This window comes from Lynx canadensis, chromosome A2, assembly GCF_007474595.2.
Source record: "Lynx canadensis isolate LIC74 chromosome A2, mLynCan4.pri.v2, whole genome shotgun sequence".
Taxonomy (NCBI): Eukaryota; Metazoa; Chordata; class Mammalia; order Carnivora; family Felidae; genus Lynx; species Lynx canadensis.
Genome location: NC_044304.2, coordinates 101277520 through 101291310, shown reverse-complemented (window position 1 = coordinate 101291310; position 13791 = coordinate 101277520). Strand labels below are relative to the sequence as shown.

The following is a 13791-nucleotide window of genomic DNA, read 5'->3' as shown; positions in this document are numbered from 1 at the left end:
GTGGAAGTGTTCCCTGTCTGCTCTCTGTAGGCCAATTAACTTTGGAGAGGTGGTGGTCATGATTCCCGGACCCATTCTGCTCAGACCCTGGACCAGCAACATCAGCAGTATCCCCTAGAGCTTGTTAGAAATGCAGAATTTAGGCCCCATCTCACAACTGCTGAACCCAAATCTGCATTTTAACAAGATCTTCCCAGTTGATTTTGATGCACATTTAAGTTTGAGAAGCTCTGGTAGAGAGGAAATTGTGGCAGAGAAGTGACATTTTTTTAACACTCTCATGACTCATTTTATGGTTGGTGTAGAATAAGCAGGAGCCCCTGCATGCAGTTGCATTTAGTGCCTGAGGAAAGTGACACTCCTTCTCCATTCCTCTTCCTCCAGTCACTAATTAGCCTAAACATGTCACTAATATTAGGCAAGATTATACCTACATAAGACATGTAGGTAGTTTCCAAAAATTTTCAGGTTACAAACATTTTGCTTCCTCCAATTGTCCAAAAATTTCTTCTCTTAATTTCTTCTTCTTTCGGTCCCTGTGGGCCAAGAGCAGGCCATCAGCCTGTTACACAAGTTTCAATGAAAACCTGGAAAAGGTGGGATGGAAGAAGAGACCAACTGTGTCACTTTCCCGTGGTCCTACTCCTGGGCACGTTGGTTCTCCCTAATAACATCTGGACCGACTTTGTGGGCAGTGCCAACTTTCATAGTTGAATGAAGCTATGTCCAATAGTTCTGCACTTGTTTTCCAAGAAAAGTGTTTGCTTATAATTTTCAGTTGTACCTTTTAATCAATCTTATTTATAATCGTTTTTCCTTGTAAAAATACTACTGAAAAAATTTAAAAGAGTCAAGTCCAAAGGAGAAAATTAAAAAGCAATTAAAAATTTCCTAATACAGATGACCCACATGTAATGCTTTGATAGGTATTTTCTATGCATATATACTTTCCCCAGCCTTACCAAGATAATTGGTTCTCAATAAATCTTTCAAAGAGTAAATTCTCATGTGTTAATTTCACTTATCACTAATTTCAGTGGGAAAAATTCTTACACATACCTGTATGCCAAGTTGTACATCAGCTTATGGGAAACAAAGCCAAATCCCTGGACACAATCACTGTAAGAGTTGCCATTACTGATCACATAATTACTTTATAACATGGCTATCCAGTTACACCGTTTCAGAGTTGTGTACCAAATTATCTCCCAGAATACACATGTGGTACCTTAAGTTTATATAATCTAACCTTTGGATATAAACAAAAACAGTAAAAGAAATCAACAGAAACAATGCAAAGAGTTCTTAAAAGTATCACCACTATAAACTAGCAAACTGCACTATATCCATAATTTAATGCAGCTTGGACAACTTTAAAATTTGGAAGGTGACCTCCTGCAAGGTGGCCCTGGTTTCACAGCACTCAGCTGCTGACCGGGCACATGACATCCACACCAGTCCTCCTAAATATGAACAAAGTAGATGATGACATAAAACTGACAAAGTTGAATTTTCAGATCTCGAATGGATGTAATTTGAAATATGCTGGGATATATTTTTAATAGAAACAGCGTCACACCAGACAGTTTTTTTGGAGTACTGCTTGCTGATCACTTAGCAAATTGATTTTTTGATCAAATAGCCATAACACCTTTTGTTCTACATGTATACATTTTAAAAAACAACTATAGCATAGTGTTCCAGGGCATTCCACAATACGCTTAACCCGAGCCCTTCTGTTTATTACTTGGGTCACTTCCACATTTTCCTGCTAAGTGATAAATGTCTTTGGAGTAGACCTTTATTTAGGCAGTTTATTAATTATTCCCCTTGTGTAGGTTTTCATCAATGAAAATGTGTACCAGTCTTCCACTAAAGCTTGGTATTTCTGGTTATTGAGTTTTTCCTTGGTCTAGACTCAGTCCTTGGTAGCACAAATGAACAGGTTTTCACCTTTCTAATCTTGTGCGAAGCAAGTTACAGAAAAAAATGGAAGTGATTTTGTATGCTTTTTTCTTTCCTTCAAGATCTTAACATCTATCATCATGTCATTACCTCTTCAAAGGTTTCTGTCTAACTTTACAACAGTCAAAGAAATTGAGAATATTTTATTCATAAGACTCTTTTTCAGCCAGTTTAGGGAAATTGGCAAGGTCCAAGGGAAGAGAGGAAGGAGTCCAGAAATGAACAGGATTCTTAGGCGGACAGCTGAGGACTCTTTCTCCCTTTAAATAGAAGTCTCCAGTTTTATAAACCTTCACACCAGCATTTGTTTTACTGACTTATTTGATAGTCATTGCTACAACTGTGCATTCAATTTGATGAAAGGTGGGTATTAAATTTAATCCAATGGTGATAAAGGACAAGCTTACTTTATGGCACCATAATATGTCTTTGAAAACCACCTGCAACACTTTGGTAGGATGATATGAGCAAACTACTTTTAGAGAAGTGCTGACTATTTAAAAACAATGCTTTACAGAAAAGAGGAAAACTGGAGAAAATAATAAAGGGTTTTTTTCTTAAACAGTTTATTGGCCCATCTGTAATCTTCCTGTGCTCTACACATGTGAGGCACTGCAGAAGCTGGTGGAGATGCCAAGCGCTGACTTCAGCTCACTAACACCACTGTTCCCTTCTGCTAAATAAGTTTGCATTTCAGTTGAGATGTAATTCTTCATCTTATTTTTATGTTTTGAACCTGTGCCCTGCAAGTTCATGCAGACAACTGTATCTTAAGAGTGTAATTCATGTAATGTTACTCATCTTGGGTAGGAAGATGGGAGAAGCAGTATTTCCCTCCCCTGTAAAATATTGCATCCAAAGTTTGATATGCCTCAAACATTTTTTTTTTACTTAATAAATGATGATATGTTACAAACTAATAATTATTTTCTATCCACTTCATTGTATGGTATACATTCATTTATGGTAGAATCCTTAAGTTTTGTTTCTTTATAAGGCTCAATCCTATAACCTATCTGAATGTACCTAACACAGTAGATCCACAGTGCTTCTCTCCCTTCCTAGACCATTTAAAAATTCTTCTGTTCATGCTTTATTCTCTGTGACTGTGGGAGCAGAACTCCTAGCATTTGGAGAGTAATCCAACAATGACCTAGCCAGGGAGACCCTAGTCAAATACAAGTCCACCCCTTCTCAAAGAGCCAGGCTTCAGAGGAGCAGAAGCAGGGAATGCCAAGAATAGAAATGGGAAATGGTTATGCCTTGACCCTTCTCCATGAACACAGGATTGGTTCCAACTCCAGACAGGTATTCTCTGCCCAGGCATGAAACCACCCCCAACAGTACTGTTGGAAACCCTTCCCAATGGTACATTCAAGTAACAGTTATCTAAGGAATGAGTACATGGGTAATCATTTCTGGTGAACTCATCAGTTCATACGTTTCAATTATAATCCATCAAATATTTCTGCAGCATTGTCTATATTCTAGGCACTGTTCTAGGCTCATGAGTTTAAGATTGGTAAACTGTCAAGGATGCAAACTGATGGCCTGCTTAGTTTCAAGATTATGGCTTTATCCTCTTGTCTAGGTTGGCCTTGCGAAATCCATTGTGTCGATTTCACCAAGAAGTGGAGACTTTTCGGCACCGGGCCATCTCAGACACTTGGCTGACGGTGAATCGCATGGAGCAGTGCCGGACTGAATACAGAGGGGCATTATTATGGATGAAGGATGTGTCACAGGAGCTTGATCCAGACCTCTACAAGCAAATGGAGAAGTTCAGGAAGGTAGGATATTTTATGAAGGTTACCAAGAGGGGTACCTGCTGAAAGGTAATGAGGTGTGATTTGAATCACTCTAGTGAAGAAGACATAACTCAAAAGCACCAAGGATGCAATTAATCATCACCAGTGTCTTTTTATGTGACAGAATACCAATTAATGTGATATATAATTCTCTAAGGGTAAGATAGAAGAGACAGCTGGAAATTGCTGGGATTTAGTAACTAGTTCTAATTGAAGTCGGATTTTCATATAATGTACACTTTTTGTAAGGTTGTCACTTCAAAATGCTTTCTCATGCATAACTAAAAATCAAGATTAGATCAAATGAAAATGGGAAGTGAGGACAGGCTATTGGAGAAATCTTTTTTAATTGCTAATGAGTATTAAAATTAATAGAATAATAATGTTCCTTTGTTTTGTGAAGTGGTTGAGAAGCAGTGGGGTTTGGTTGTGGCATTAACTAATGTGGCATCTGCAGTAGACCACTTCAGAAATTTGTCTGAGGAAAATAGATTGCTGAGGAGGTGGGTATGCTCTTAAATTTCCCTGAAATAACTGGTGAGTAGCAGGAGAACAATATTCCCTTGTTTTTTTAATTCTCTTGCGTCAATTTAGCTGTTTGGAGATTTGGCCATACGAAGACAGATCCTACCACTAGGTGGCAGTCATATACTGAGTATTTATGAATATGCAATGACTTTTTGTTGTGTACAGTCTTGGTAGTTCTTTGTTTGGTTGATTTGGATGTATTTCAGGATGTGAAAGAAAAAAAAATCAAGCAAATATTAGGTTTGACATAATATTGTGTCAGTTATCTTACTCATTTCAAATGATCCATTTGTAATTAGTGATGTTGCTTAAAATCCCAAGGTTTCTTTTAGGTACATCATGTGGAGTTGTAAATGGGAAACCCTGCTAGAGCGTAGGAGGTTGTGTGTGTGTGTGTGTGTGTGTCTGTGTGTCTGTGTGACGGGGGAAAGGAGGGACCTTCTGTTGCTTAAGAATAGGGTCACCAATTCTTGGCTTAGTATTAGATTGACACAAATTCTTTTAAAAGCCAAATTTTATTTTTGTTTGCAATTTGGAATCCCTCTTTGTGAAGGGAATCGGAGTTTATTTTCTGATTATAGATAACCTTAATGTAGTAGCAGCATCTAAATTCTTGGCAAGACAGATTTCTGAATTCATGGAAAATCTGAACTGAAAAGGCATGAACTAGTAAAACTCACTCATTCTATAAATGAGAAAATCAAGGCCCAGCCTACATGAGAAATTTCCTGACTTTCTAATCAGGCCAGTAATTTGGTTTGTCTTTGACACTTTATTCGGGGGTTGGAGGAGGTTGGAGTAGAGAAGTTCAAACAACAAACAAACAAACAAACAAGACCGTACTTGGAGGCAATAGTGCCAGTCATTTTATATTTACTATTTCCTTTAAGCCTCACAATAATCAAGATACAAATTTAATTTTGTAGATGAAGAAAGTGATACCTAGGTTAAGTAACAAGTCCAAGGTCAGACAAGGAAATGAAAGTCAGAATCTTAGAAAATAGGCATAATTTTTTTCCTTAAGAGGAAAAAAAAAGTTGAAGAACGTATCTAAAATTGACAGTCATTTTCATAGTAATACCTGTCTGTGATTTATTTATCCAACAAACATTTATTGAATGCCTTTTTTGTGCCGTGTAATAAAAATAAACATACACTTACTCTGGAAGGCAGAATTTCACATGGAATTGTGTTTATTTGGTTTTGTTTTGGAGGGTGGTTACTAGCTGTGTTAGGATGAAATAAAAACCAAGCTCTTCGTCATTTGGTTGAATGTTGAAACACTACCCACTCTTTAGTGTCATCAATCTGTTGATTTTGGAAAATATGGTTTAAAAATTTTTTTTGCCATGCAGAAGTAGCTGAAGCAATGCCTTACTCTACAATCCCATGTGCCCTGGATTTAATTTAATAGCTGAACATGGTGTACTTTGAATTTAGGGAAGAATTTTTTTTTTAAGAAGTCTGTATTCAAGTGGATATTTGATTAGGCAGGACTGCCCATGAGGACAGGGACCAGATTTGTCTTTTCACTGGCCAGCACCTGGCCCCCAAGTTAGCACTCGTATCAGATGGTCAGATTCCAGCCATTGAGCTTGAAGTTCCAGACTCTGTTTCTCAGATCGATAGGGATTTCCACCACCCACACCTGGAATTGACATATGGTTTTGTAGGTAAGAAGTAACATTATTATTTTGTGGCTTGCCGCTTTCTTTGGAATGGATTTAAATTGTGGAACGTGCTGTTTGCTTGGAGTTTATAACATGAAATTTAACTGTGAGCAAGCTTTAGTGTTTTGTCCCAGCGGGATTCCATTTTAAACAGTCTCCATTTATCTCTCAGAAACATGCTACTGAAACACTTTTCTATATCCTCTGGGAGAGGGGTCTGGCTGTGGGTGGCTTCTTAGGTGCCACTGTGGGAAGAATTTCAGTCTCTGCAGAGCCAGCTGTCACCTTCATATTTCAACTGATGAATCCTGAACGAAAAGTGGTATTTTTCAATAAATTCAGTTCTTTGGGTTCACACTTTCTGAGGAGACAGAATTCTAATTCATCCTCACAGATGTGATCCCCTGAGTTGCAATCTTTAGTATGCATTCATTCATTTATTCTTTCATCCAGCAAATGATATGGAAGCCCCACTGCATGGTAGGCCAGATGCAGAAAGGTATAATAGTGAATAAGTAGACGTAATCACTGCCCTCCTGTCACATGTCGTCACTTGGGGATCAAGCAAGTAAACTTGATGCAGTATGATGAACCATTGTCTGTGGTAGCACATGGTATCATGGGAACACATAGGAGAGGCTTCCCAAAGAAGCATAACCACCTCTGTGTTCTCACTAGCTCACCCAGAAAATATAGAGAAGGGGTTGGAAGGACCCAAGCCTTGAGGCTGGGAGAGCTGCTTGGGAGGCTCTTGTACAAATCTAGGTGAGACATGGGGTGCCACAGAACCAAGATGCACGTAGACCAGGGAAATACATGTTCTGCCCTCTCCTACACTCCACAGTAGCAGCACTTTAATTACAGAGTCTTCTGTCTTCTTAGAAATGTGCAGAATAAGTATAAATAAATAAATAGCAAGATCAAGTGTACTTTCCCTTCCAACCAAAGCTTTTCTCATAGTATTTTCAAAGTGCTAAGAAACTTTTAAATAACACACCATGAGCATGACCAAAACGATGAATGAAAAACTTAAAATTAAACAAAGCAAATAATCTGTTTTCATTCTGGCAACCTTTGAAGCACATAGGCCCGATGACAGATCTCTCAGCAGCAACACTAATAAGCATTTATTAAGTGCCTATATTTGGGGATGGAAATACAAAGAGGTGGAAAAGCTTGATCCCAGCCCTCAAGAAGGACCCTGCTAGTCATCTGTTCCTTGTCAAAATTACCGTGATAAACAAGACACCTGGAGAGTGTGGCCATATGTAGTTATTCTCCTAAAGACCAAATAATAGGAAATGGTGGATGAATTTAAATGTGCAGGGCTGGATGACTGTGAGCAGTAGGAAGCCCCTCCTGACAGTGTGATTCACCCCAGGAGGGAAATGGACGGGAGACTACACCACAAAGTATTTTATGAGCAGTTACAACGTGTGATATATGTGCCCTTTGAAGGCAGAGTAAAAGGGTATGATTTAAAAATAGAAGTCAGCTTCTTGTAGCAGATTACATCAGCTTAAGTTGTGAGCTCACAGAAGAGCTTTTGCAGCCTGATGCCCTTGAGAGAGTCCTCCTGTGGTCAATTAAATGTCTTGTTTTTCTTGAAAGTCAGAAATGGGATGGAGGGTAATTATTCTAAATGGAATAAAAGCCGTGTTAGGTGTAAGAAAATAGTTCTGAATCCTCTAAAGAGATAATATGGAAATGTATACGTGGGCATTTGTTATGAGTCAGAGTCCTTATAGACAAGGACAAGGGAACCAGCGTTTTAATGAGGGCCATTTATTAAATGGCTTAATGAAATCCTACAGCATTTGTCTAGGGTTTCATCACCATAATTCAAAAGGGTATCTAAAACATATTGTAGGAAATATGAATGATACACACTGGCATTCTTGGGCTTGTGTCTTTTTAAAATCGTGTTAGATTTTGGAGAGCTGTTAATTTACTAAAGTCCCATTATCAAAGGATATGTTACTGTGAGAAGGTTTCTTAACAAATGGCTTAATAGGTGGGACCTCGCTGGGGTCATCAGCCCATGGTGTTCCTGTGTCCTGACTGAAGGTTTGGATCTATAGAGCTTGGTCAAGGACTAGTAAACAGCAGTATTGACATTAGAGAGTTTTTTTTTCCTGTGGACAAAGACTTGGGTTAATTAATTTGACAGTATCATTAATTACTGCTGAAATCATTGGTCTTTGTCAGAGGTCAGGCTCTTTTAGCAATTGAGGGCAGGTCCCACGGGAGCTGGAGACGCCAAGAGATGCAGGAGTATCACCACTCAGCCATCTCCTCATTCTGAGATAAAAAGCCTTTCCTTTTTGCCTGGGCCCTCCAGCTTTCTGGCTTACAAGAGTATTCTGCTTCATTTCAGTGCTAAGGGCAGGGCTGAGACCCCCCAATGAGTTGTGTTGAGTGAGCATGGAGAATTTCAGGTTTGGGTCCACACAATAGACCAACACCACCGTGCCTGCTTAAGCAGTGCCTTGACTCCAGGACTTGCTTTAATTCATACATAAAAGGGAAGGGTGTTTGGCCCATTATCAATTCTGTCTCTTCCAGTGCTACAATCCTATGCACTGGCTTGATTGAGCTCTTTGATGAGGTGAAAGTTCCTTTTGTAAAGCTAACACACTCTTTAACCTATCTGTTTCATAACTCTCCATTTTCTTTTGTTGGTTTTTGGTGTGTGTTTGTTGTTTGTTTTGGTTGTTTAACTAGGGCCCCTGTTTTTTGTGGCCCCCAAGAAGACCAAATCGAGTTGCTAAACCTTACCCTTGGGTGGTGGTTTCTTTATACTACCTGAATGCCATAGGAAAAACATGCCATTTCCATATGGTACCACTGGGAAGGGAACAAATAATTACACCCTTGCTTTCATTTTTAAATTTCATGAGGTGAGGCCTTTGGGGCTCTATGTGTCTTTATTAATTTCCCCCCTGAACTTGGCAAATGACAAAAATTAGTTTCAGGGTTAAGCCAAGACCATTTGGAATAGCAGGCATGAAACATAACTTACAAACCTGGTGTCTGGCCGGCTGTGGCTCCTGATTGGAAATAGAGACAAAGGAGCATGACCTCAGAGTTCGGATGGCTCTACCCTCTGTCTCCAGCCCTGCCTACACCAGCTGGGACAGCTTGGATAGGTCCTGGTAAGTCTATGGCAATTTTCTCAATCACTAAAGGAGAAATAGGTACTAGATGACCGCCAAGCTCTCTTCCAGCTGTAATATTTTTCATATTCATTCTCTAAGTTGTTAAGGTCTGAAATTGTTAAGTTCATCTGTAGAGAAGTGTAGACACTGGTACAGAGCTAACATGTCCTTTGTCAGTGAAGTGTTTCCTCTTAACTCTGGGTAAGTATTGGTCTTGTTGAGTCGGCTTGGTCTTGTCACTGTTGCTTTAATCTTAGACTCTGGAAAAGAATATTTCACTCACTAGATAAATCTTGGGCAGAGGAGACTTAAATTTTTACAAAATGAGTATAATTATATTTTTATTTAGAGAATACTTTTGCAAGGGTCAGAAACCTATGGCCCATGGGCCAGCCACCTGTTTTGGTAAATGAAGATTTTATTGTAACATGACCATGCCCATTCATTTATATATTATCTTTGGCTGCTTGCATGATACCATAGGGGTATGAGTAGTTACAACAGAGACTGTGGTCTGCACAGCTAAAAATATTTAGCTTCTGTCCCTTTTACAGAAAAGAGTTTGCTGGCCCTTGATTTATAGACACCTCTAATGCATGCTGAAGTTAAGAAGCTTTAAAAATTTAAAAATGTCTAATTGTGATAAAACACATAACATAAAATTTGCCATCTTAACCATTTTTAAGGGTCCAGTTCAGTGGTGTTAAGTATATTCACTTTGCTGTACAGCATATCTCCAAAACTTTTTCATCTTGCAAAACTGAAACTCTGTACCTATTAAACAACCACTCCTCATTTGCCCCTCCTATCATTCCAGCCCCTGGTAACTATCATTCTACTTTCAGTTTTTATGAATTTGACTACTTTAGATACCTCATATAAGTAGAATCATGCAGTATTTGCCTTTTTGCAACTAGCTTATTTCCCTTAGCATATTGTCTTCAAGGTTCATCCATGTTGTAGCATGTGGCAGGATCTTTTCTCTTTTCAAGGAATAATAATAGTTCTAAGGAGTAGTATTTCACTGTATGCTTATACCACCACATTGTACTTATTCATTTGTCGACAGACACATTTAAGTTGCTTCCATCACTTGGCTAGCATAGATAGTGCTACTTATGGATATTGGTGTGCAAATAGCTCTTCAAGACCCTCCTTTGAACCCCAAATGCATAATAAACAAACATAATATACATCTTATAAATATTTGTACTCCTGAATGAAATTTAATCATTCCATTGCATAAAAATAAGACTTAGGTTATACAAGCAAGGAGTTGTTTGATTTTATCATCCCAGAAAATACTGTCTACACAATACTAATTCATAATTTATATTCTGTAATTTCTGTAAGAATAGTAAATATTGATATGTTTAAAAATAAACCTATAGAATAGCATAAAAGCAAATGTTTTGGTTTGAAATAGATTTTTTCACAGAGGAGTGGAGAGGACTACTTCTCTCTTGAGAGAGGTATCAAATCTTTGCATATGGCATTTCTCCAGTTGTTTGAAGGAAAAGCCTGCTTAACTCTCAAGTTTCAGAGTAGACTGGACAAAAGTATGTTATCGAAGTGTGAACTGATCCCGTCCAAGATAGTTTTCCTTTTGCCAAATTGTCTGGCTTTTCTTCCTAAGACTTATATGTATTGGATGGCATATGCAAACCTGGTTTCTAGAATTTCATGGGTGATAATATACAAAACATAAGATTTTACTGAGTAGAACCATCAGGTTCCAGATCAAAATGCTGCCGTATAATGAGCCCATTTTATAACAAGGGCTTCTCAGTGTGTTAGCAGCTAGAATGTCTTGGATGGATTCATTATTTCCGTATTTCATCATGTTGTGCTTTTGGCTGCAGGGTCAGAGGAGTGGCTAGTGCCCATGACACTCTCCCTCCCCTCCCCCTAGCCCAACCGCAGACTGTTCCATCTGCCTCTGTCTACTTTTGGTAGCTCCTGAAGAAGGTGTCATTTTAGATTATGGTTAAATGGAAATTCACTGTATTCAAGAAGTATGATATACTAGTTACTGTCTCTCTAGTCTCCGAGTCTGCCATATCTGTCTATCCCTCTAGATTAGCCTCTTCCTTTTGATTAACAGCTCAAATTCATCTTTCCCAGCTAGTCCTCTTATTCTCTCTTGGCAAATTGGTTGCAATTCTTGCCATCTTAAGGAATTTAGTGTAAAAAAAAAAGACAGTGGTAGCTGGTGGGTTAGCTAAGCACTTTGGTTTTAAATGTTTATGCTTTAGAGATTTGTCCCACTATGCTATTATTCTTATTTTACAAAATGGTGGCTTACTTAGGTACATAAAATAGAATGTGATTTTATTTAATTTCCAACAGAGGCAATATACTACTTCCTGAATGCCAGTAACTGCACAATACTGTACGTTGCTTTTATTTGAGTTAAAAAGAATTTTCTTCAGAAATATTCCTCTTCACAACCAGACTTTTCAGTGACGGAGAAAAAATCATGATTTGATGGTTTCTAAATTGTCACTTCTACATCAGACTGGATTTTTTAATTGGCTATGGAGAGTTAGTCTTTCAGAAAGAAAGCTCTACATCACAATTACTTTGGGAGAAATCTGTGTTCTGTGTTAGTTTGCCATCAAGGGATATTGAAAGGTTTTGAGTAGCACTCTTTAAATTGATTGGGTTAATTTTTGAGAAACCCCCAACAAAGCATTTCTAACAAGATTTATTCAAGTAGTAATCGCCACATGATGGAGTCAAAGGCTGTTAGTGGTTTCATGGGTTCTCCCGTCCCTCAGGAAAACTCAGAATCTTCTTGCATCCAAGTCCTAAGTTGATCTATACTTTATTGTTTGAACTATCAAAAGAATGAGTTAATAGAAAACTGGTATTTCGATTCACAGTTCTGAGATTTTTAAAAAAAGCAAATAGTAAGAAGATAGTTGATGATTCCTTGATCTCCAGAAAACTGACATAATACTAATCTCAGAGGGAAATTAGCCATGGATGCCCACATGTCACCCCATTTATGACTGGTTCGTGGTGGCTCTGTTCGCTGAAGCATGCACAGTTCTCCACCAGCTACTTCTCTCACGGTGGCTTCATGTTGCCTCCTTTAGGAAATTTTTGGTGAAAGTAAAACTTTGAATAGAAAGCAGCTTTAAAGTGTGTATGCTGAACTCTTCTAGCATAAAACTTTCAGGACAATTCTAGGTGTAATAGAACTATTTGAAAAACTTCTGTTGCATATTCAGCAATTATCCTACACTTAATCATTGCATAAGATGAATGAAATTCATATACAGGAGCCCTAAAATCTTACACTGGCCAATTTCACATGGACTCAGGGAGCCCTAAGAAGAAGCAGGCCCTTGAAAGGCCATTGGTATAACTTTGACATGCAATTCCCACATGCATTAATCAGGCTTCTGTTGTTCCCATCAAATGAAATATGATTTTAGGGCTTGGTAACACTTCACAGTTGATTGGCTCTTTCTATCCAACTACCCATCTATCTGTCCATCCATCTATTTAAATTCACTCCCCAGCTGTGATCTTGAGACAACTATTGTCATTTAGATGTTGATTCCTTACTGTGGTTCTTCTAGTGACTGCTGACATTGGAATAGGGGATACTTCTCAAGATAGATTAATTATATAAACAAATTGAAGAATATTGTTTTGTTTTGTTTTGTTTTTTGTTTTTGTTTTTTTTTTTCTGCTTTGTTCCTTTAAATAGTTCCTCCCCTCCTCTGGGCTTGAGAGGTGGGACTCTGCATTCTTATAAGCAAACATAGTTCATGAGTATTAGTTCATGTTCTGAGAGAGGTCCAGGCAAAGACACTTGGAAAATAACCCACATATAGGGAAGAAGAGCCATATGAAAAGCCCATAGATTAATGTATAGGAAATAAATAAATTTCTCAAATAGGGAAACTGAAAAGAAGCTAGCAGAGTAAAATTTATTACATTTAGGATCTTGTTCCCCTTTAATTTTTTCATCTTAAATTAGGGGGGAAAGGATACACGAGAACCTGGCAATAGTGATTGCTTCTGTGGCAGAGGACTAGATTGCGGGATGAGAGGAGAGGGTTGAGAATGAGGTTGGAGTTGCAGAACAGATAAGAGTGAGAACAGATAAGATTTGGTACAAGGAAAGAGATAAAATGAGAGGAAACTCCAAGTTGACAAAAACAGATGAGAAGCCAGGTTCCAAAGGTGATGTCACATGGGCAGCCAGATGAAGAAGTTGGAAGATGAAGTCATTTTCAAGAGCCATCAGCAGGGGGAGAGACATGTGAGGTGGTGAAGTCACTGAAGAAAAGAAGGATCAAAGGCAGATGCCTGAGGGAAACCCACCAAAATCAAGAAAGAAGAGAATGCTTCTTTTGAAAGCCTTCACTGTTCTAAGAGAACTGGAATAAGCAGAGTTTCGCATATCCTGAAGGGTTTAGGGGAAAGGTGAGAAAGCAAGCAGATAACTTTTCCCATCTCCTCTCAATTGCGTCCTGGAAGGAAGGAGTTGTCCGAATTGCACCAGTGAGAATGCAGGGAAAAATGCTTTCCCAAAACAGAATCAAAGGGGGAGAGGGCAACTATTTTAGAGGGAACAGCCTCCATGTTTTGGACCCCACATTGGGTCTTTGCAGTTGCATTGCAGCATTGTATAGGCTGGTATTG

At 38.5% G+C, this 13791-nt stretch overlaps 1 protein-coding gene across 4 annotated transcripts in view; it reads left to right on the top strand.

Moving 5' to 3' along the window:
• ICA1 (islet cell autoantigen 1) overlaps window positions 1-13791 on the top strand; it is a 150013-nt gene that overhangs the window by 35132 nt on the left and 101090 nt on the right. For all 4 annotated transcript variants that reach the window (XM_032592415.1, XM_032592417.1, XM_032592416.1 and 1 more), the window contains exon 6: window positions 3557-3755. In XM_032592415.1, the coding sequence (XP_032448306.1) occupies window positions 3557-3755 (199 nt within the window). The remainder of the gene's footprint in view (window positions 1-3556; window positions 3756-13791) is intronic.